General features: G+C 37.3%; 1 protein-coding gene across 3 annotated transcripts in view; it reads left to right on the top strand.

Moving 5' to 3' along the window:
- TRIP4 (thyroid hormone receptor interactor 4) overlaps positions 1–22638 on the top strand; it is a 59924-nt gene that overhangs the window by 14915 nt on the left and 22371 nt on the right. For 2 of the 3 annotated variants that reach the window (XM_037006065.2, XM_037006066.2), the window contains exons 6-11: positions 7244–7373; positions 9259–9474; positions 11710–11836; positions 14851–15038; positions 18145–18269; positions 20233–20324. In XM_037006065.2, the coding sequence (XP_036861960.2) occupies positions 7244–7373; positions 9259–9474; positions 11710–11836; positions 14851–15038; positions 18145–18269; positions 20233–20324 (878 nt within the window). The remainder of the gene's footprint in view (positions 1–7243; positions 7374–9258; positions 9475–11709; positions 11837–14850; positions 15039–18144; positions 18270–20232; positions 20325–22638) is intronic. The other variant, XR_012120739.1, reaches the window with a different exon arrangement.

The raw sequence follows: 22638 nt of genomic DNA on the forward strand, positions 1-22638 counted from the left end.
AAAACTAATAATAGTAATAGTATTGGATTATAATCTAAATAATTAGATTAAATATCCTGAATTAACTAAAGTTAAATTAGGAATGAAGGGATAGCTCTTTCTATTAAAGAATTCCAGTAAATAAAGTAAAGGAATGAGGGTGATAGAAAATCACCATTAGATTACAATAGTAGTAGTAATTCCTACAGACAAGATCCACCAATGGATGCTAAAATTGTTGGATAAAAGTTTAAGAATAAGGAATTTTCAGGGTCATAAAAGATAAGGAAAGACTGAAAAATTGTCACAGATTGGAGACTAAGGAGAAATGACAACTAACTCAACATAAGATCCTGAATTGGATCCCAAAACATAAAAATAACACTAATGGAAAAAATGTTGAAATCCAGACAAAGCCTGTAACTTGACTAATAGTATTGTACTAATGTTAATTTCTTACTTTTGATAATTATACTATGGTTATATAAGATAACATACTACCATTAAGGGAAGCTTAATGAAAGTTATATGGGAATTCTACTTTTCTTTGCAACTACTTTTTAGTCTTTTTTTTTTTTTTTTGGTATCATTAATATACAATTACGTGAACAACCTGTGGTTACTAGATTCCCCCATTATCAACTCCTCACCACGTGTCCCATTAGAGTCACTGTCCATCAGCTTAATAAGCTGCAATAGAGTCACTACTGGTCTTCTCTCTCCTATACTGCCTTCCCCATGCCCCTACCCACCACATTATCTATGCTAGTCATATTACCCCTTAATCCCATTATCCCTCCCTTCCCCCACACCTTCCCCAGTCCCTTTCCGTTTGGTAACTGTTCGTCCATTCTTGGGTTCTGTGAGTCGCCTGCTGTTTTGTTCCTTCAGTTTTTGCTTTGTTGTTATACTCCACACATGAGTGAAATCATTTGGTACTTGTCTTTCTCTGCCTGCCTTAATTCTCTGAGAATATTACCCTCTAGCTCCATCATGCTGTTGCAAATGATAGGATTTGTTTTCTTATGGCTGAATAGTATTCCATTGTGAATCTTCTTTATCCGTTCATCTGCTGATGGACACTTAGGTTGCTTCCATTTCTTGGCTATTGTAAATAGTGCTGCGATAAACATAGGGTGGCATCTGTCTTTTTCAAACTTGATTGCTGCGTTCTTAGGGTAAATTCCTAGAAGTGGAATTCCTGGGTCAAATGGTATTTATATTTTGAGCTTTTTGAGGAACCTGCATACTGCTTTCCACAATGGTTGAACTAGTTTACATTCCCACCAGCAGTGTAGGAGGGTTCCCCTTTCTCCACAACCTCGCCAACATTTGTTGTTGTTTGTCTTTTGGATGGTGGCCATCCTTACTGGTGTGAGGTGGTATATCATTGTGGTTTTAATTTGCATTTCTCTGATGACTAGCAATGTGGAGCATCTTTTCATGTGTCTGTTGGCCATCTGAATTTCTTCTTTGGAGAACTTCCTGTTCAGCTCCTCTGCCCATTTTTTAATTGGATTATTTACTTTTTGTTTGTTGAGGTGTGTGAACCCTTTATATATTTTGGATTTCAACCCTTTATTGGATCTGTCATTTATGAATATATTCTCCCATACTGTAGGATACTTTTTTGTTCTATTGATGGTGTCCTTTGCTGTACAGGAGCTTTTCAGCTTGATATAGTCCCACTTGTTCATTTTTGCTTTTGTTTCCCTTGCCCGGTGAGATATATTCATGAAGAAGTTGCTCATGTTTATGTCCAAGAGATTTTTGCCTATGTTTTTTTCTAAGAGTTTTATGGTTTCATGACTTACAGCCAGGTCTTTGATCCATTTCGAATTTACTTTTGTGTATGGGGTTAGACAGTGATTCAGTTTCATTCTCTTACATGTAGCTGTCCAGTTTTGCCAGCACCATCTGTTGAAGAGACTATCATTTCCCCATTGTATGTCCATGGCTCCTTTATCGTATATTAATTGACCATATATGTTTGGGTTATTGTCTGGAGTCTCTGTTCCACTGGTCTGTGGCTCTGTTCTTGTGTGAGTACCAAATTGTCTTGATTACTGTGGCTTTGTAGTAGAGCTTGAAGTTGGGGAGTGAGATCCCCACCCCCCACTTTATTATTCCTTCTCAGGATTGCTTTGGTTATTCAGGGTTTTAGGTGGTTCCATAAGAATTTTGGAACTATTTGTTCCAGTTCGCTGAAGAATGTTGTTGGTAATTTGATAGGGATTGCATTGAATCAGTAGATTGCTTTGGGCAGGATGGCTATTTTGACAATATTAATTCTTCCTGGCCAAGAACATGGGATGAGTTTCCATTTCTTAGTGCCCTCTTTAATTTCTCTTAAGAGTGTCTTACAGTTTTCAGGGTATAGGTCGTTCACTTCCTTGGTTAGGTTTATTCCTAGGTATTTTATTCTTTTTGATGCTATTGTGAATGGAATTGTTTTCCTGATTTCTCTTTCTATTAGTTCATTGTTAGTGTATAGGAAAGCCACAGATTTCTGTGTGTTAATTTTGTATCCTGCAACTTTGCTGAATTCCAATATTAGTTCTAGTATTTTTGGAGTGGAGTCTTTAGGGTTTTTTATGTACAATATCATGTCATCTGCGAATAGTGACAGTTTAACTTCGTCTTTACCATTCTGGATTCCTTGTATTTCTTTGTTTTGTCTAATTGCTGTGGGCTAGACCTCCAGTACTATGTTGAAAACAGTGGGGAGAGTGGGCATCCCTGTCTTGTTCCCGATCTCAGAGGAAAAGCTTTCAGCTTCTCGCTGTTCAGTATGATGTTGGCTGTGGGTTTATCATGTATGGCCTCTATTATGTTGAGGTACTTGCCCTCTATACCCATTTTGTTGAGAGTTTTTATCATGAATGGATGTTGTATTTTGTTGAATGCTTTTTCAGCATCTATGGAGATGATCATGTGCTTTTGTCCTTTTTATTTGTGGTGGATGATGTTGATGGATTTTCAGATATTGTACCATCCTTGCATCCCTGGGATGAATCCCACTTGGTCATGGTGTATGATCCTTTTGATGTATTTTTGAATTCGGTTTGCTAATACTTTCTTGAGTAGTTTTGCATCTATGTTCCTCAGGGATATTGGTCTTTAATTTTCTTTTTTGGTGGGGTCTTTCCCTGGTTTTGGTACTAGGGTGATGCTGGCTTTATAGAATGAGTTTGGGAGTATTCCCTCCTCTTCTATGTTTTGGAAAATTTTAAGGTGAATGGGTATTATGTCTTCTCTGTATGTCTGATAAAATTCCGTGGTAAATCCATCTTGCCCAGGATTTTTGCTGTTGGGTAGTTTTTTGATTACCGCTTCAATTTCTTTGCTGGTAATTGGTTTGTTTAGATTTTGTGTTTCTTCCTTGGTCAGTCTTGGAAGGTTGTATTTTTCTAGGTAGTTGTCCATTTCTTCTAGGTTTTCCAGCTTGTTAGCATATAGGTTTTCATAGTATTCTCTAATAATTCTTTGTATTTCTGTGGGGTCCGTCATGATTTTTCCTTTCTCGTTTCTGATTCTGTTGATGTGTGTTGATTCTTTTTTACTATTAATAAGTCTGGCTAGAGGCTTATCTATTTTTTTTATTTTCTCAAAGATCCAGCTCTTGGTTTCATTGATTTTTTCCATTGTTTTATTCTTCTCAATTTATCTATTTCTTCTCTAATCTTTAATGTCCTTCCTTCTGCTGACCTTAGACCTCATTTGTTCTTCTTTTTCCAGTTTTGATAATTGTGACATTAGACTATTCATTTGGGATTGTTCCTCCTTCTTTAAATATGCCTGGATTGCTATATACTTTCCTCGTAAGAGTGCTTTTGCTGCATCCCACAGCAGCTTTGTGTTGGGGCTTTGTGTTGTTGTTGTCATTTGTTTCCATATATTGCTTGATCTCTATTTTAATTTGGTCATTGATTCATTGATTATTTAGGAGCATATTGTTAAGTCTTTTTACTTTCTTTGTACAATTTATTTCTAGTTTTATACCTTTGTGGTCTGAGAAGTTGGTTGGTAGAATTTCAATCTTTTTGAATTTACTGAGGCTCTTTTTGTGGCCTAGTATGTGGTCTATTCTGGATAATGTTCCATGTGCACTTGAGAAGAATGTGTATCCTGTTGCTTTTGGATGTAGAGTTCTGTAGATGTGTATTAGGTCCATCTGTTCTAGTGTGTTGTTCAGTGCCTCTGTATCCTTACTTATTTTCTGTCTGTTGAATCTGTGCTTTCGAGTGAGTGGTGTGTTGAAGTCTCCTAAAATGAGTGCATTGCATTCTATTTCCTCCTTTAATTCTGTTAGTATTTGTTTCACATATGTTGGTGCTCCTGTGTTGGGTGCTTATATATTTATAATGGTTATATCCTCTTGTTGGATTGACCCCTTTATCATTATATAATGTCCTTCTTTATCTCTTATGACTTTTTTTGTTTTGAAGTCTATTTTGTCTGATACTAGTACTGCAACACCTGCTTTTTTCTTCTTGTTGTTTGGATGAAATATCTTTTTCCATCCCTTGACTTTTAGTCTGTGCATGTCTTTGGGTTTGAGGTGAGTCTCTTGTAAGCAGCATATGATGGGTCTTGCTTTTTTATCCATTCTGTTACTCTGTGTCTTTTGATTGGTGCATTCAGTCCATTTACGTTTAGGGTGATTATTGAAAGATATGTACTTATTGCCATTGCAGGCTTTAGATTCGTGGTTACCAAAGGTTCAAGGTTAGCTTCTTTACTATCTTACTGTCTAACTTAACTCACTTATTGAGCTATTATAAACACAGTCTGATGATTCTTTATTTCTCTCCCTTCTTATTCCTCCTCCTCCATTCTTTATATGTTGGATGTTTTATTCTCTGTTCTTTTGTGTTTCCTTTGACTGCTTTTGTGGGTAGTTGATTTAATTTTTTGTCTTTAGGTAGTGTTTGGTTTTCATGATTTCTTTGCTGTGATTTTATTTTCTCTGGTGACATCTGTTTAGCCTTAGGAGAGCCCCCATCCAGAGCAGTCCCTCTAAAATACCCTGTAGAGGTGGTTTGTGGGAGGCAAATTCCCTCAACTTTTGCTTGTCTGGGAATTGTTTAATCCCTCCCTCATATTTAAATGATAATCGTGCTATATGTAGTATTCTTGGTTCAAGGCCCTTCTGTTTCATTGCATTAAATATATCATGCCATTCTCTTCTGGCCTGTAAGATTTCTATTGAGAAGTCTGATGATAGCTTGATGGGTATTCCTTTGTAGGTGACCTTTTACCTCCCTCTTTCTGCTTTTAAAACTCTGTCCTTGTTCTTGATCCTTGCCATTTTAATTATTATGTGTCTTGGTGTTGTTCTCCTTGGGTCCCTTCTGTTGGGAGTTCTGTGGTCTAAGTGACTATTTTCTCCCCCAGTTTGGGGAAGTTTTCAGCAATTATTTCTTCAAATATACTTTCTATCCCTTTTTCTCTCTCTTCTTCTGGTACCCCTATAATGCAGATATTGTTTCTTTAGGATTGGTCATACAGTTCTCTTAATATTGTTTCATTCCTGGAGATCCTTTTATGTGTCTTTGTGACAGCTTCTGTGTGTTTCTGTTCTCTGATTTCTATTCGATCAATGGCCTCTTACATCTCATCCATTCTGCTTTTAAATCCTTCCAGAGCTTATTTTATTTCTGTAGTCTCCCTCCCTACTTTGTCTGTTCTCTCTTGCATTTTTCTCTGCAGCTCCATCATCATGGTTATGACCTTTATTTTGAATTCTTTTTCAGGGAGATTGGTTAGGTCTATATCTCCAAGCTCCTTCTCAGGGGTTGTCTCTGTGATTTTGGTCTGGATCAAATTCTTCTGCCTTTTCGTGGCGATAGAGGTGGTTGTGGGGAGCTGGCACGTGTGTTGGCTGTGAGAATGTCCCTTCTTGCTATTTTATGGCCTCCCCCTCCTGGGAGAACGGCGACCCCTAGTGGCTTGTGCTGTGCAGCTGTGCTGTGATTCTTGCCCGGCCTCTGTGGAGTAAGCTCCGCTGTTGCTGTGGGCGTGGCCATCGCTGTGAGGAGCCTTAAAGCTGCCATACTGCCCAGGGGGTTAGGGCGCCTGGAGTTCTCCGGGATCCCAGGTGCTGGGCTGAGTGTCTGGGGACGCTTTGTCCAGCTGTGAGGTCCCTGCCCCTTTAGGACTTTTAAAAAGCACTCGTTTTTCTGTGTCCCAGGTGCTCTGGCTCTGGGGTCCCACTCGCAGGTTTTACTGTTCTATTTCCCTAGTTTCCAGCATCCCACGCACTGTGTGTCTGCGCTCTGGTGCGGATCACATGGCTGGGTATTTAGCAGCCCTGGGTTCCCTCTCCTTCCCCGTCCGACTCCTCTCCTCCCACCGTGGAGCTGGGGTGAGGTGCCTTTGGGTCCCTCCGGGCTGCAGCTTGTATCTTACCCCCTTCACGAGGCACTGGGTTCTCGCAGGTGTAGATGTAGTCTGGCTGTTGTCCTGTATCTTCTGGTCTCTCTTTTAAGGATAGTTGTATTTGTTGTGTTTTCAAAAAAATATATATGGTTTTGAGAGGAGATTTCCACTGCTCTACTCATGCTGCCATCTTGGCTCCTCCTCTCTCTCTCTTTTTATTTTAAAAGAAAAATTTGACAGGACTTTGAGCAAGCCTACAATTTTAGGTAAAAGGAAAGGTCAGTCTTCATTATAAATAGCTAATTGTTTTCCCAACGCTTTTTTACTGAGTAAACTCAGTAAATTTATTAACTTCTCTGAACTTTAGTTTCTTTATATGTAAAATGTAGATGACATAAACTGCCTTACAGATAATTGTGAGAATTAAATGACATAATATGTAATAAATACTCAACATCTGAAAAGTTCTCAATATTCATTTCTGTCTCTTTCCTGCAATTTCTTGCCTTTTTCTTCCATTGTTTATTATTTTGATGTATGAAAGTATGCTTAAAGGTGACATTCAGCCCTACTAAATAAAGTTTTCAATTATAAGGGATTTTTATATTGTGTTGTTAAAGAGTTTAGTACCCTTAGTGATCCAAATTTCCACCAGGGAAGAAATGAATCCTGGCATTTGTTGAGAACTGTTATATGTCAAGCACTGCTTGATGCTTGACAAGTAAAGCCTGGCCTGTTTACTTGTTTGTTTTCTGTTGAAATGAAGGCTGTCAGCCTTCAGGAGCAGAGCCAGACCTTTTGATATTTGTTCTTTGCTGATCTCAGTGGTGCAACTCATTTGTGTTATAGGCTGACACCACTCGATTTCCTTATTGAATTTCAGGGACAGAGAACTCTGGAAAGGTGGACATCTCTGCCAAGGACCTTCTTCCTCATCAAGAATTGCGAATTAAGTCTGGTCTGGAGAAGGCTATCAAGCATAAAGACAAACTGTTAGAATTTGACAGAACTAGGTATGATGCGGTTAGAATAACAAATGATAAGAAATAAACCAGTCCACAGATTCTGGCCATTAAAACATTTTGGCATTTGGTACTTGGGGTAAAGTATGAAGGAAGAGCTGGATCCTCAACATAGGAGGCCTATATCTTGTTTTTGAATCCATATTTGAATAAGATAGGCTTCTACCAAGAGCATCCTACCCTGCAACATTTTTTGATTCTTGCCAAATGCTAGTATATCCTCCATGAAAGTTGATTTGGGTTGACAGAATTCCCCACTTGTTTCGTGCAGGTATTGGTTTATTCAGTCAACATATATTAGAGTGTTTTCCCTGTTCAAAGTGCTCCTCTAGGTTCTAGAGAATCTATAAGAAATTGCCTCTGGGAGAGTGTAGGTAACACTATATCATAAGAAGGCACGATTTACCCATTCCCTTCCTTTTGACCCTGAGATTTTTTTCTGATTTAATAATCCACATATTAAAATGTCCCTAAATTGACTTTTGTACTTCTACACTTTTGTCACTTAGCCCACTGACTTCTCTTTAGGAGGCAGATTTATGGATTCGTTTGTTAGTTCTGTTTTTTGTTTCTCTTTCATTTTTCTTCTTCTGTTGAATAAAATATATACTAAAACCAGTTACTGATAAGTTTAAATAGGACTATTAAACTGACTTCTTAAATGGCATGTGAGAATATGTGAGATCTTAGATCCTAAATTCCTTACATGTTGTAAACTGACCTGGGAGTCTGTTCCTGGCATTATTATCCTTTGGTTAGACATACCTGCTACTTCCAACCCATTTGCTATCAATATTGGAGGTAAAACTTTAAAATTTATTTCTTAAGTAAGCCCATCACAAGGTTTCTAATTCAAATTCACTCTTTAATCTTTTAAAATCACTTGTAGGCCTACCCAGTAAAACATAATTGGAAGTAGAATTAGAAATGGAGTAATTTTGATAATTAGAAACTAGAAAAGGGTCTCTTCTTATTGATTTTCCTCCTTTTCTGGTGTGTTCAAGTGTATCAGTTTCATTATTTAGGTTCACGTATAGGATCAGTTTTCTCCCGAGCCCTCTTAACCTTTCCAATCTTATCATTCCAGCTGACTCCTGAAAAATTGAAATCAATATATTAATCTGCTTTCAATATTTCCCTATACCTATGCATATTAATTATGCACAAATCCAGTGTTGTAGTCACTTAACTTCTGTGAGCCCAAGGTTCATCTTCTGTAGAATGAAAGCTGAGCCATCAAGATTCCTTCTAGTTCTCAGTTCTTTTGTCAGTATGATCTTAGAAATAGGCCTGATCGTCATATCTTGGAACCTGACCCCAGTTTATATTAGTGAAGGTTGGCAGGAGGCGTGGAAACTGATATATAGTAGTAAAGTAATAGGATGTCTGAAGAGTAAGCCATAGAACTTAGAGACCAAGATAGAACTCTAGTTTCTAAGAAAGGGTATTAATTGGACCTACCAAGAATAGACTGGGTCCTAATTGTGGAAGAACTAGGCTATTGAGTAAGTTCTTACTTTTTGGAAGATGGAAGATGAACTCATGGGTAGTAAAACCAGACAGAAGCCCATTAATCAGAAGGTGAGGGCTGAACTAGTAAGAAAGGTAGGACAATGGATTATGGAGCTATGTCCTTTCCTGCCTGCGGGTGAGTTCTAGGAGCTGAACTAGCTTGCAGTGGGGATGAGCTGAATGCAGTAGCTAGGAACCAGGCAAAGCTTGACCTGTTTTTGGAACATTCTTGGGCATCTGTATTTGAGATAATAACCTTCAGGACAGCAGAAGAGTGAGCTACCTTGAAACAGTTTCCTGGTAATTTAAGTATCCTGTTTGTTAGTAGGTGGAGTAATTTCCATGTATTCTTTTTCTTTCTAAGCATTCGAAGGACCCAAGTCATTGATGATGAGTCAGATTACTTTGCCAGTGATTCTAACCAGTGGTTGTCCAAAATTGAGCGCGAAGCTCTGCAGAAACGAGAGGAGGAGTTGAGAGAATTTCGACATGCCTCTCGACTGTCTAAGAAAATCACCATTGACTTTGCAGGCAGAAAGATTGTGGAAGATGAAAATCCATTAGCTGAGTATCACAGCAAGTAAGTGGGCAACACCAAGAAGGGTCTAAAAGAAGGGGGCAGTTTGACTGTAAAGGATTTGCCCCTTCCAATGGATCTGTTATTTTTGTTAATTTAAAATATAATATGTTCATCTGAAATAGAAACATGTAAGTTTGGGTACAGTAATAGATCAATGAGACATTAGAATCTAGAAGAAGACCTGTGTGTCTATATTGTGTGTGTATGTGTGTGTAAGTCTGTGTATGTATATAAATTTAGTAGTTGGTAAAGGTAACATTTCTAAATAGTAAGAAAGGATTAAATAGATGATGGGATAATTGGCCACCAACTTGGAAAAATATCTACATTAGGTCTCTACCTGAAACCATGATGTTATAGTAAGTTTTACTAAAGAGTTAAATTGTAAAAGAAATATAAGAATCAGGAATATAGTACTATAGGAGAATATAGTGACAGTCTTGGTGTGATAAAGCTCTTTCTAAGCAAGCTATAGAACCCAGAAGGAAAAAAACATAAGATATCTTAAATAAAGTAGACAGTACCCCACTGACAAAATAGTTTAAACTTTTTTAACAATCAAAAGAGTAATATTCATATAAAGATCTGAAAATCAAAGGAGAAAGACAAAAAATACAGTAGAAATCTGGGCAAAGGCTAAAAACAGACAATTTATAGCTGAGGAAATACAAATACCCAATAAATGTCTGAAAAGATATGTATCAAGAAAATGCAAATTTTAAAACAATGTGTTACTATATTGGCTGAAATAAAAATATGTATAATACTGCATAATTTGTAAGTGTAGGAAAATGAAAAATCTCTGTGGATGGAAGTATTCAAATGGTACAGTCTCAACACCAAGAGTAAACCCTAATGTAAACTATGGATTTGGGGTGATAATGATGTGTCAGTGTAGATTGATTAATTGTAAATAACATATACCACTCTAGTGAGAGATGGCTGATAATGGGAGAAAACATGCATGTGTGGAGGTCTAGGGATATATGGGAAAATCTTTGAACTTTCCATCAAATTTGCTATAAAACCTATTCCCATTATGGCCAATTCAAGCCACACACATGTAGTCACTGAACTTAGAGTTCAGGTGAGATATGCCCATTGGCTCCAGCACAGCACTAAAAAGAAAGCATTTGGAGATCATACTCCCATTTTCTGTTTTGGAAATGGCACACCGTCTCTCTTTATTACACAGAGAACTGGTTATTGGTGAGCACAGTAATGCTTTCATACCTGGCAAATCCATCATAGAATTTTCCAAACAAAAGTTATTTTCTCTCTAAAAGAAATTCTACTACTACTTCAAAATAATTATTTCTTTTCTTCCCTGTTAGATATGATACACAGATACAAAGAAAAAAATATTTCTGGGTGATGGGATAAGGAATTTTTCATTTTATTTCTATTAATTTGTATTTTCCAATTTTTCCATAATAAACATGGACTGCCTTTATAACAGTAAAAATCATTATGTTGTGACTCAGAATTATCATCATCCACAAATGTTTGTAAAGCCTCCAGTAAGGGTATGGAGTACATCAGCAAGTACTTTAGAGCTATAGAGTAGAATGAGATAGGGTTCCTGCAAGATCCACGATCTCTCACTAACCAGTAGGATTAGTTCCATTATCTTTAAATGAAAATTATCACATTATTTTGTAGGTTTAGAGCCAGTTTACTGATAGCAAACGCCATAGGCACAGGATAACCTGAGGTGTACCTGATGATGGTATAAAGAGTAGATAGAGGCTGTAAGACTTCAGAGGAAGGAGTAAGTGCTTTTGTGCTGGGCCAGTAGAGGGCCTCGTTACCACTTCTGGGCTTGAAGCAAGGATAGAATTCAGATCTGCATGAAGAACTGGAGAGGACTCCCGAGTGAGCAGAGGAATAATTGAATGTGTTGAATAAATAGGCTGCCATACAATACTCTTCTGTGGGTTGGACTATTTGTGGCAGCCTCTCTAATCTTGGCATTTTTAATCTTGTCAAACTGATGAATGATTGTAGTCTGCCCTACCTATTTTCTTAGTCTTCCAGAACTTATACTAACTTATATCCCTTAGGATTCTTGGAGGGAAGAGAAGGAAGTTGGTTGGGGACAGCAGGGAAGGTCGTCCATGGACCCCTCTTTGAATTTCAAATTTTATTACTGTTGAAGGGTTTTTATGTTGGTAGTAAGGATATTCTGAACATAGAACATTACCAATTACTGCATCCTTTCATTTATCATCACAGACTAGATGAGACAATACAGGCCATTGCCAATGAAACCTTGAACCAACCACTGACCAAATTGGATAGATCTTCTGAAGAGCCTTTGGGAGTTCTGGTGAATCCCAACCTGTACCAGTCCCCTCCCCAGGTCAGTGGATCTTTGTTCTAACTGATAGTGATTGAAGTTTGGACCCAGATATTTCTCCTTTCAAATGTGCCTGTTTTTCAGGCTTTAGATACTAATCTGCTTTCTCAACATACCCACCAACCTTATTCTCTGGCTCAATTTTTCCCAGTTTTTTTGCAGCACTTCTGAAAAGTTGGCTTGTATTACCTTCTAAATACTTTACAAGAGAGGGTTTTATGAAGTAGAGGTGTTATGTAAATATTTAGACAGTAATCCCATGGCCCTTTTGTTAATGATCTTTATCTTTTATAGAACATGAGTGGTCTCATAGAGTGGTGTTTTAAATTATACATTATTTCACTTATTTATTTTTGTTATTCATTTTTCTATCAAATACATTGAGCATCTTCTACGTACAAATACAGTAGTAAGTGATCTACCAGCCAGTGCTTCTGTCCTCAAAGAACTCGTAGACTAGTAGGGGAAAAGATTATTTAAGCAGCTCTAATATTAGTAGAGATATATACAGTGAAACCTGGAGGAGGGAAAGACTACCTCCAGTTGAGGGGAATAAAAGAGGCTTTTATAGGGAAGCTGGCATTCATTAAAAGTAAATATCTAAGAAAACGGATCTTTGTGTGTGATGGGTAAAAAACATTCCAGGCAGAATGAACTGTGGGAATAAGGCAGGTACACGAAAGCATATATAGATTTGGGAGGTAGAACCAGATCACTAAAGAGCTTAAATGTTAAGCTAGGAAAGTTTTCACATTTTTATATTGTACATAAATGTGAGCCATAGAAGGTTCTTAAACAGAGAAATACAGTCAGAACAGTGCCTCTTGTGGTCCCAGGAATCCCTTGGTTTGTAGCTGTGTCAGTCCAATCTCTGCCTCTGTCTTCACGTGGCCTTTTTCTCTGTGTGCCTTTATCTCTGTACATTCTCTTCTTTAATAAGGACACTAGGCATTAGATTTGGAATCTGTGCTAATCCAGTATGACCTTATCTTAACTTGATTACATCTGCAAAGACTATTTCAAATACAGTCACTTTCACAGGTTCTGGGACATAAATTTTTGGGGGAAACTACTCAACCCAGTGTAGTAGACAGCATCTTATCATATGTGATGCCGTTATGTCTCATGCTAAGGAGTTTGGTTTTATCCTAATGTAGGCAGAGAAGTCCTTGAAGAATTTTAGAAGATTGTCATGACTTCTATGCTTATATAGAGACTAGCTTGGGTTGGGGGTGGAGGGAGAAGTAAGAACTAGATCAGGGAAATTGTTTGGGTGGTGGGGGTGGAAGGAGAAGTAAGACTAGATCAGGAAATCCACTTCTTAGTACAGTGGAAGATAATGAGGGCTTAGATTAGTATTAGCAGAGAGTTATTTAAAGGCTAAAAATGTAGATGAAGAGACCAGTTAGTAGGCTCTATAAAAGTAATATTGAAAGATTAATAAGAGATTAATTAGGAAAGTGGCTCTGGGAATAGAAAAACAGACAATATAAACACAATAGAGATAGAACAGAGAATTTGGGCCTCAGGATTATTCAAACTGACACTTTGTGAAATCACTTATTTCTCCTGTAATGTATCAGTTCTTCCTTTGTGTTCCCACTTAAGGACTTGTATCCTTTGTAGTATATACTCAAAGCTCCCTTACATTTTGGGTATTTATGTGTCTGTCTTTTACTAGGATTGTAAGTTCCTTTGAAAAAAAAGAACCATATCTTTTTTATATTTTCTGTAAGTATCCATACTTTATGTGTTTTTAACATAGTTAAGTGCTCAATAAATTTTTTTTAACATATGGCACAATTGATTAGTCATAAAATTTTATTGCAGAAAGATTCTTAGAAACTCATTTAGTCCAATACCATCATGGTACAGTTTAGAAAACTGATCCTTTAGGGGAAAATGATCACTTAGAGTCTCTAGACTACCACTCTAGTGGCTTCTATTTTCCTATAAATTACTAAATAAAAAGTCAAAACATTAAGACAACCCCAAAACTCAATATTCTAATAGAGCCTTTTTTAATATAAAAGAATTAACTTGTAGAGATAAAGTGTATATCAGACACAGTTGAGTCTAACCACTCCACATCTATTTTACAAATAGGTAAGCAAAGTCCAGAGAGCCATAGAACCTTTTTTTAAAAAAAAAATTTGGTGCATTCAGTCTTCTTGTTCTGGATGAAACATTAACCTTTGTTATTCTCTGTCTGAACTATTGACAGGACTCTTCAATCTCCTGTAATTACATATACCCTGTCATTTTCTACCCTGTTTTCATGATGGGATCCTTGATTCAGTAGTACTCCATCCTCTCTTTTTAAGGCAACAAGTTGTTCATTTCAGAGTAAGAGAATCCTTATACATCCAAGTCAGAACTGCTGTTGCTTTATCATATTACCAGGCACGTGACCCTGCCTCTAAGCACATGAAGAATGTATAAATGAAAATGTTGAACCTTCATTGACTGATAGAACTATGTTGGGAAATTGCCCAGAATCCAATATATCATTAAGTATAAAGTGGAAATAACTACAGACCAATTATTTGTTCTCATAGTTGTGCTGTTGCTGGAATTAAGAAACTATGTATAGAAAGATATTTCAGCATTATTAATTATCCTTTAATATGAGACCTTGTTATCATACCTGGGTCTCCTACTGAATTTATACCTTCTTTACCTTTTTTGTCCTGTTTCAAAGATGAAATACGTTTTTCTAAGAAAATGTTCCCAGTATAATTTCTTTATTATTAGCACTCATCTCATTTCTTTTAAATTAAGGTATCAACCTTATGAATATACAATCTTATGAAGATTTCACATGAGCAACATTGTGGTTTCACATTCACCCATATTATCAAGTCCCCTTCCACTCCATTGCAATCACTGTCCATCAGTGTAGTAAGATGCTATAGAGTCATTACTTGTCTTCTCCAGCACTCATCTCATTTTATATACCTACCCCAGGTTTTTCCCTTGTGAGATAGAACTGTACATTTGGTTTCTTTCCTGTATAGTGGATAGACCAGACAGCTGCAGCCTCACAGAAAAAGACTTTCCATTCAGCGGGGTCGGAACTAGAGTCCAACTCATGTCGGAACCAGTTGCGAATCCAGGACCAAGAATTTCAGGAAGGCTTTGATGGTGGCTGGTGCCTCTCTATGCATCAGCCCTGGGCTTCAATGCTTGTCAGAGGGATTAAAAGGTAAGGACGGAAATGAATCTTGGCAATGGAGGATTTTACAGTGACATAAACTTGACTTAGAGTTACGGATTAAAATTCATTTTCCTCAACCTAATTATGATTTATAATGCTCTTTAGTGCATAGAACTTTAGCAGTATGTTTATATTACTGATTTCATAGTACTTTTTTGTTGAATAGCTTTACAAAACTGAGGTTAGAAAGGCTAAGGATCACAGTCGTGAGAAAGAATGGAATACCGGTTTTCTCATCTTTGGGAGTCTATTGACGACACTTCTGGCTTTGCCTTTGTGATGTAGCACTCAGCAACCTTCATGGTTGATCCTATTTGAAATTCAAAGTTTTTATGCCTATTTATTTTTTAGAGACACCAGCCGAATTGTGGTTTTGTCTAATTAATCTATCTATTAATCTGAGTAGCCATATTGAGAAACTATTTTACTATAAATTACTTTTCTACAGAAAGTGGGAGAAGTAGTGAGAGATAAGTAGAGGTATTATAGAGGTAAATCATTGTACCTATTAGTGATGGTAATGGCTTACTATTATATGGTGTCATATGTTTCTTCTCAGTTCAATATTTAAAAATAGTTTTGTTTTAATAAATGTAATAGAGGTATGGAAAATAAAAAAAAAGTAACTAGAAAAAGAAAGCTCACCTCTGTTTCCACCACCTAGAAACAGCTACTACTGTTAGCATTTTGGAGTGTTTATTTATATTTTTTCCTGTGCAAATTGTTAGATAATGAGGTGATATCTATTTATGTTCTTCTTTCACTTATCATTACAATATATTCAGTTTTCCTTTTTTCCAAGTTTTATTGAGATATAATTCACACACAACATTGTATTAGTTTAAGGTGTACAACATAATGATTTGATACATGTGCATGCATTGCAAAATTAATGCCACAGTAAGTCTAGTTAACATCCATCACCTCACAGAGTTACAAATTTTTTGTTTCTCATGATGAGAACTTTTAAGATCTACTCTAGTAGCAACTTTCAAATACTATAGTCACCATGCTGTATATTACATCCCTGGGACTTATTAATCTTAGAACTGGAAGTTTGCCTTTTGATTACCTTCTGCTGTTTCCCTCTGGTAACCACCAATCTGTTCTTTGTATGGGTAAGTTTGTGGGTTTTTTCAGATTCCACAAATAAGTGAGATCATTCAGTGTTTTTCTTTCTTTGACTTATTTCACATTGCATAATGCCCTTAAGATCTATCCATGTTGTTGCAAGTGGCAGGATTTCCTTCATTTTTGTGGCTGAATAATACTCTGTTGCATATATGTACCACATTTTCTTCATCCATCTATGGATACTTAGTTGTTTCCATGTCTTGACTATTGTAAATATGCTGCAGTGAATGTAGGGGTAAAGATATCTTTTTTTCCTTCTTATTTTACCTATTGGGATTTTATATACCTGACAGTGTCCTAACTCATAACAGTAATAAATCTTATATTTAAATAGAATTTTACAGTCTCAAAACATGAGCTCTATGAAATCGATCAGGCCAGTATTACTACAACCTTGGACAAATGAGGACACTTAGGCAGGCAAAGCTAAAGTCTCTTGCTCTGAATTATAAAGTTAGTTAGTGGCAGGAATGGAACTAGAATTCAAGTTTTCATAGTGTTTTTTCCATTCTTACTGTGTAAGCTTCAGTCTACCTCCGGACAGAAAGTGTGTTATCAGCATTTAGGAACAATCATTTCTACTTTGGTGGTTTCATGATTAGCTGTGATTTTCCTCCTTCATTAAGGTGCATTACTGTTTTTCTCTACTCTGAAAGGTCAGACTTTTTTGCTTTGGTTCCTGTGTTTGTTTCATGGGAAAGGTAATAGCCATATATTCTCCTTTCAGTCTTTGTGGAGAGAAGTCACTGGTATTTATTTTCTTTCACTTTCTTCTTCTTGTGACTCTTTTTTTTTGGTCTATAAAGTCCCTGTATATAGTGCCATTAGCACAAGTGCCTGTGAATCTGCAGCTGCTCCAGGCCAATGAGGCCTTCAGATATCTTCTTCTCATTCAGTTCTCTGCAGTTTAGGAGTCTTCCTTTTCCAAAGTAGAAAACTAAACAGCTTGCTTTCTGCTGAGATTAGAGTGTCTACATTTCTCTCACCCTATTTTGGATCTGTGTTATTCAGATTTTCTCACTGAAAAGAACAGGATGAGCAGCATCCAGCCCACAATCACTAATCTTACACAAATAAGGTGGGTGGTTCCACATTGGTGAGACCATTTTCCTAGTAACCCATCAGGTTTTTGGTGTAGAAGGAAGAAAGCTAATGAGTCATTCCTCATTTATTGAGCTCCTACTGTGTGCCTGGCACTCTTACAGTTCATCTCTATCAGAAAACTCATATTATGAGACATTCCCTATTTCCCATTGTAAGAATAGTATTGTCAGGGTGTGCTGCAAGGTGTTTCATTTCTCTTGGTGGGAACTAAAAGAAGCATCTTTTGGAGAGTAGTGAGTAGCTAAGTTCTATTGAATGCATTCTTTTATTCTATAAAATTTCTTTCATCCTCATCAACAAGTTAAGTATCTGCAAATAATATGATCCTTTTTAAAATGCCTAGAAAATATAAATGAATGTTGCAGCTTAGTAAGGATGATAAACATTTGTATTTATTTAAATTCTATTAAATAATTATTCTGAAAGTACATTGTTGGAGAGTCATGTATGCATAAAGATTTTTCTGCCAGGATGGAGAACAATTAGTTTATAAATATTCCAGGTAAAGCTTAGCTTCTAACTCAAAATAAGGCAAGGATTTCCATTTTTGTGAGACAATGTGAATGCCTTGAAAATACAAGATTTGGATTATAGAAGGCTAGTGAAAGCTCCAAGTCTGAGTTACGGAGATCAGGTAAAAAATGGTAGCAGAGAAAGATGAATTGTCTATGTTCTGATGGTAAGAAAAACTAGAGAACAGGGTTCAGACGAAGGGTGTTGTGGAAGAAGCGTTCTTTCACAAAAAGTACCCCTCTTGGTGAGGTGTCATCTATGTATCTCTTGGTTCAACTAGATATGTTATGAGACCCTTCAGGTAGAGTTTAGGCCCTTCCTACTAAATTTGTATTTGTTTAAGGGTGGAGGGCAGAAGCTGGTACACCCCTCATAGAGGAAGACTTTGGATAGCAGCCACAGCCAAAAGACCCTCCCCTCAGGAAGTCTCCGAACTCCAGACTACGTATCGTCTTCTTCGTGGGAAAGGTAACAGCCATATATTCTCCTTTCAATCTTTGTGGAGAAAAGTCACTGGTATTCATTTTCTTTCACTTCCTTCTTCTTGTGACTTTTTTTTGTCTAAGGGGACTTTAAACTTTGTGTTTCTTTGTTTAGCGGCAAATCATAGGCAGCTGTTCAAAGCATTAATTCACCAAACAGTTCAAATAAAAATATCAGTTCCCAATACCAGAGAGCAACCAACCAGTCTTTTCTGAGAAAATGTTCTCTGGTTGTTTTCTTTTTTTCTAGTAGAGTAAAATGACCGCTATAAACTGGGATCTGCACTTTGGGAAGAACAACCATAGATAAGAATTTTTTTACTGGGAGCAACCCAAATAGACATGTGCTATTGGATTTGGACAGATCAAAGTTGGTTGACTTAAGCAGTGTGTTTTTGTGAATCTAAAGCACACTAAATTTGGACCCTAAAAAACACTTCTGACCCTTGAGTGTCTTGTTTTTCTTCCTCTTATCCAGCCCATACAATTGTTCTCAAGGTACAATACGAAGATAATTATGGAACCCCATTAAAGTTTTTAAGAAACCAAGCTTTAGGAATCAAAAGTGTATGTTTCCTTAAAAACATATTTCTTTTCTGACAGATATGACTGGCTTGTTTTAAATTTGTGTTCTGAGATTCTTACGGTTTTTATTACATTTTATTGGTTTTTCTCTTGACACCTGTAGCTTTTTTCCAAAACCCATCACCACCAAACTCTGGTATGATCCAGTTGAGTATAATGGAATTGATTTGTGTGGAGTGAAATTATGGGGTCCTTGAACTTTGATTGTGTGCAGGTGTGTTTTTTTTCTATATGACAAAATTATTATTATACAACAGTATACAGCAGTATAATAGCATAACCCCTTTTGGGTTCCCAGGCCCTATTCCTGTGTGGAGAGTGTGGGGGATCTTTCCACATGCAACACCAAACAGTTCTCCAACACCAACACAATGTTTGAGAATTCAACTCAATTCTGATGCTATCTGCCCGGAGAAAGCACCAGATTCCCCAGGTTAAGGGCTCCAACTTACAAGACTGCCTTCCACCCCCAACTCCAGATGCCTGTCACAAGCTCCATCTGAACCCTGTTCTCTAGTTTTTCGTACCATCAGAACATAGACAATTCATCTTTCCACCCCCAACTCCAAATGCCTGTCACAGGGCTTCTGACCTGTGCTTCTGACTTCCCCACTACAGATTGGAAGTTCCCACAACCTCGCCCTTAGGTTCCATCAGTTTGCTAGAGCAGCTCACAGAACTCGAGAAAACACTTAAGTTTACCAGTTTAATAAAGGATACTGTAGAGGATACAAGTTAACAGCCAGATGAAGAGATACATAGTGCAAGGTCCCAAATAAAGGAGCTTCTGTTCTTGTGGAGCTTGAGGCCCGGCTTGGCGTCATGTGGATGTGTACTGGTTCCCCACGCATGGAAGCTCTCTTCAACAAAGAAGCAGGATCCAAGAGCAGGATAAGCTCTTTTTAGGAGTTTTTGTGAGGGCTTCATTGCATAGTCATAACTGACTAAATTATTGGCCATTGGCTGATTCAGCCTTCAGACCGTGCTCTTAGGTGGGGTCTCCTATTAACATGACAAAACACTGATTGCACATTTAAGACTGCAGTGTTTTCAGGAACTGTGGATGAAGACCAAATATACCTGGGAAATATGTTTTTGGTCACCTGAATGACTGAATAAGTATTTCTTATGACTCATTATATCTCAGAGGGTAATTTTAAAACGGGGGTCATGAACTGAGCCGGCTAGTCACTAAATTTTTGCTAAAATATAAATGATTGTGCTAAATAAAAACCTCATTGTTTTCCTTATGTCTATCAATAGATAATAGAGAAAGTGATCTGTTTAGAATTAAAAACAAATTTGTGAGTTCCAGGATCACAAAGAAGGAAATTTATCCAGTTCTTCTGTTGTTCTTGATTCAGAAGTGGAATTTCCCAATGACTATCCGTCAGGTTGTCTTCTGGGCTGTGTGGACCTAATTGACTGCTTGTCCCAGAAGCAATTTAAGGATCAGGTGAGCAAAGAATACTTCTCTTGGACGATGCTTGGTTTGCCACCATAGCTGACCTGTATAGATCCTTCAACACAGAATATCCTGGGAATCATAAGGTGCTAGCAACTGGATTTAGATATGTAAGAAGAATTTTTTAATAAGGAAATACTAGGAAGAGAAAAGACCAGGGCAGAAACAGAAAACTTGGTTATAGTTTGGTTTCTGGTAAATGGAGGACTGGGACATATACATTTCTGCATAAAAAGCTATTGCCATAATTCAGCTAACAAGTATATAGTCCTCATCCCTTAATAAAGTTGTGTTGCTTTTGGTGAAAAAGTCCTCCATTGTTCCTTGAAGTATTTCAATTAGGTAGCCGGGATAGTAGGATTTGTAACTCATTCTGGAACATTTGGTCCAGGCCAGAGAATGCATGAATGGCAAGTATGTTTGGACTGTACCAGGTTTGGGGTGTGTGTGTGTGTGTGTATGTGTGTGTGTGTGTACATGCACTTAATATGTACACATGTATGTATTTTTATTTGAACACTAAAAAGTGAACTGACATAACTAAAGTACATTTTTGAACAGCAGAGGGAGCCGAAGGACTTTAGCTTAGTTGAAAACTCATGAAATTTAGAGCCTGTTCATAGTCAGATGAGCAGAAATCCAAAATGGGAAAGTCCATCCTTCAAGCATGAAGTGTCTTACTTTACAGAATGGTTTTCCTGTTCTTTGGACTGTTACTTTAGGTAATAGGGCTTCCACCACTGTGCTTAAGAAAGTGTTCTCTTCAGCTTAATTTTTCTCAATCAGTTCTTTTCTAGACTTATTTACCTTTGATTACTGTTATTACTGACTGCTAAAGAAAACCATTCTTGTCTTTCCTTTTCTTATCCTTTCCTCACAGGTTTTAGCCAATAGTTAGAACCCCTTTAGTTTTCTGTCTTTTGTTTTTCTTGTAGATTGCTTTCTCAGTCCTTCTGTGATTACTTTATATATATGAATACAATACATGCATTTTTGCCATGAATTTTGACTCCAAGTCTTTTGTTCTGCCCTTAGTACCTGATCCATATGTGGGCAAAACCATAGACATTTGGAGGCCTTTGTTTTCCATGCCCTTATGCGTGTTCTGTCCCTCTGTGGGTCTTTTGCTTATTTTACCAGTCTCTTCTTTCTTCACGTCTCTCCTTTTTTTTCAGTCCAGAAGTAATAATTACAAAATTCCCTTACATTGGTATAAGCTTTATAGTTTGAAACCCTCATAATCATTAACAGCTTAATGTAACTAAATGTACTATATTTTCTTTTTAGGATATTTGCATTCTGAAAGAGAACCCAGGAGCACCTGTCAGTGTGGGTGGTAGTTTTTTGGCGAGGGCCCTTCCTTTACTCTCTCATTTGTCTATTAAGCAAATCACCACCTGATAAAGTCAAATTATCTCAATCCCTAGGCAATTAGCCAATCTTTCTGCCACAAATTTTTGTAGGGAAGAGTAGGAAACCATAAGTCCTAGTCTACTGAGTACCATAAGGCTTATAGGAATTAGATGTCTAATTTCAAAACAAATCTTTTTAGTTTCTCAAGAATACCTCTCTTTCAGCTCAGCATGATATTCTTCCTTGAGCTTATATTCTGTCTTTTATCCTGAGGATGCTGAAGGCATCACATAGAAGCATAAGGGTTCTCCCGTATGTTCCCAGCTGGAGGTCCTGGTAACTCTCCTTATGAATTTCCCTGATGTGTGACATTAGAATATCCCAAAATGCCTGAAGCCACTAGGCTTCATCAAATGCAGGAATCCCATAACCCATTTTTCCTATGGTTGGCTTTTCTATGGCTTTTCCCCCTTGTTTCATGTTTGAGGGTAGCACATGAAAGTATTCAGAATTGATACTAGTCCTGTTTGGGGATTATTTATTGGGTAATCCCCTTTGGGGATTCTTACCACTTTTAAATGTGTAACTTTGGTATTTGATTGCCTTTTGGAAAATGTCTTGAGCACCCTTGGTAATCTATCTTTCAGAATTAGGGTTCTGTGATACAAGAAATGTGATTGCCTAGTCTGTTTTACCAACCCGTTCTTGTTTGTTCAGGAATGAGTTGAGAGTTTAGGAATAGTGGCCTGGGCTAGCATCTCCAAAGCTGTTCCATGGATAGGTATTCTCTGAAAAAAAAAAAGAAAGGTGGGTGTGTGGGGTTCCACGGTCTTGTTTGCTGCAGAACTTCTCAGAGCCCTAACATACTAGTGTGCATATGACTCTTTGATATAACTCTCTGATCTATCTGGTGGATTTAACACATGCTGTTTCCAAAAGTTTTTAACCAGAA

The sequence above is a fragment of the Manis javanica genome, chromosome 8 (genome assembly GCF_040802235.1).
Source record: "Manis javanica isolate MJ-LG chromosome 8, MJ_LKY, whole genome shotgun sequence".
Taxonomy (NCBI): Eukaryota; Metazoa; Chordata; class Mammalia; order Pholidota; family Manidae; genus Manis; species Manis javanica.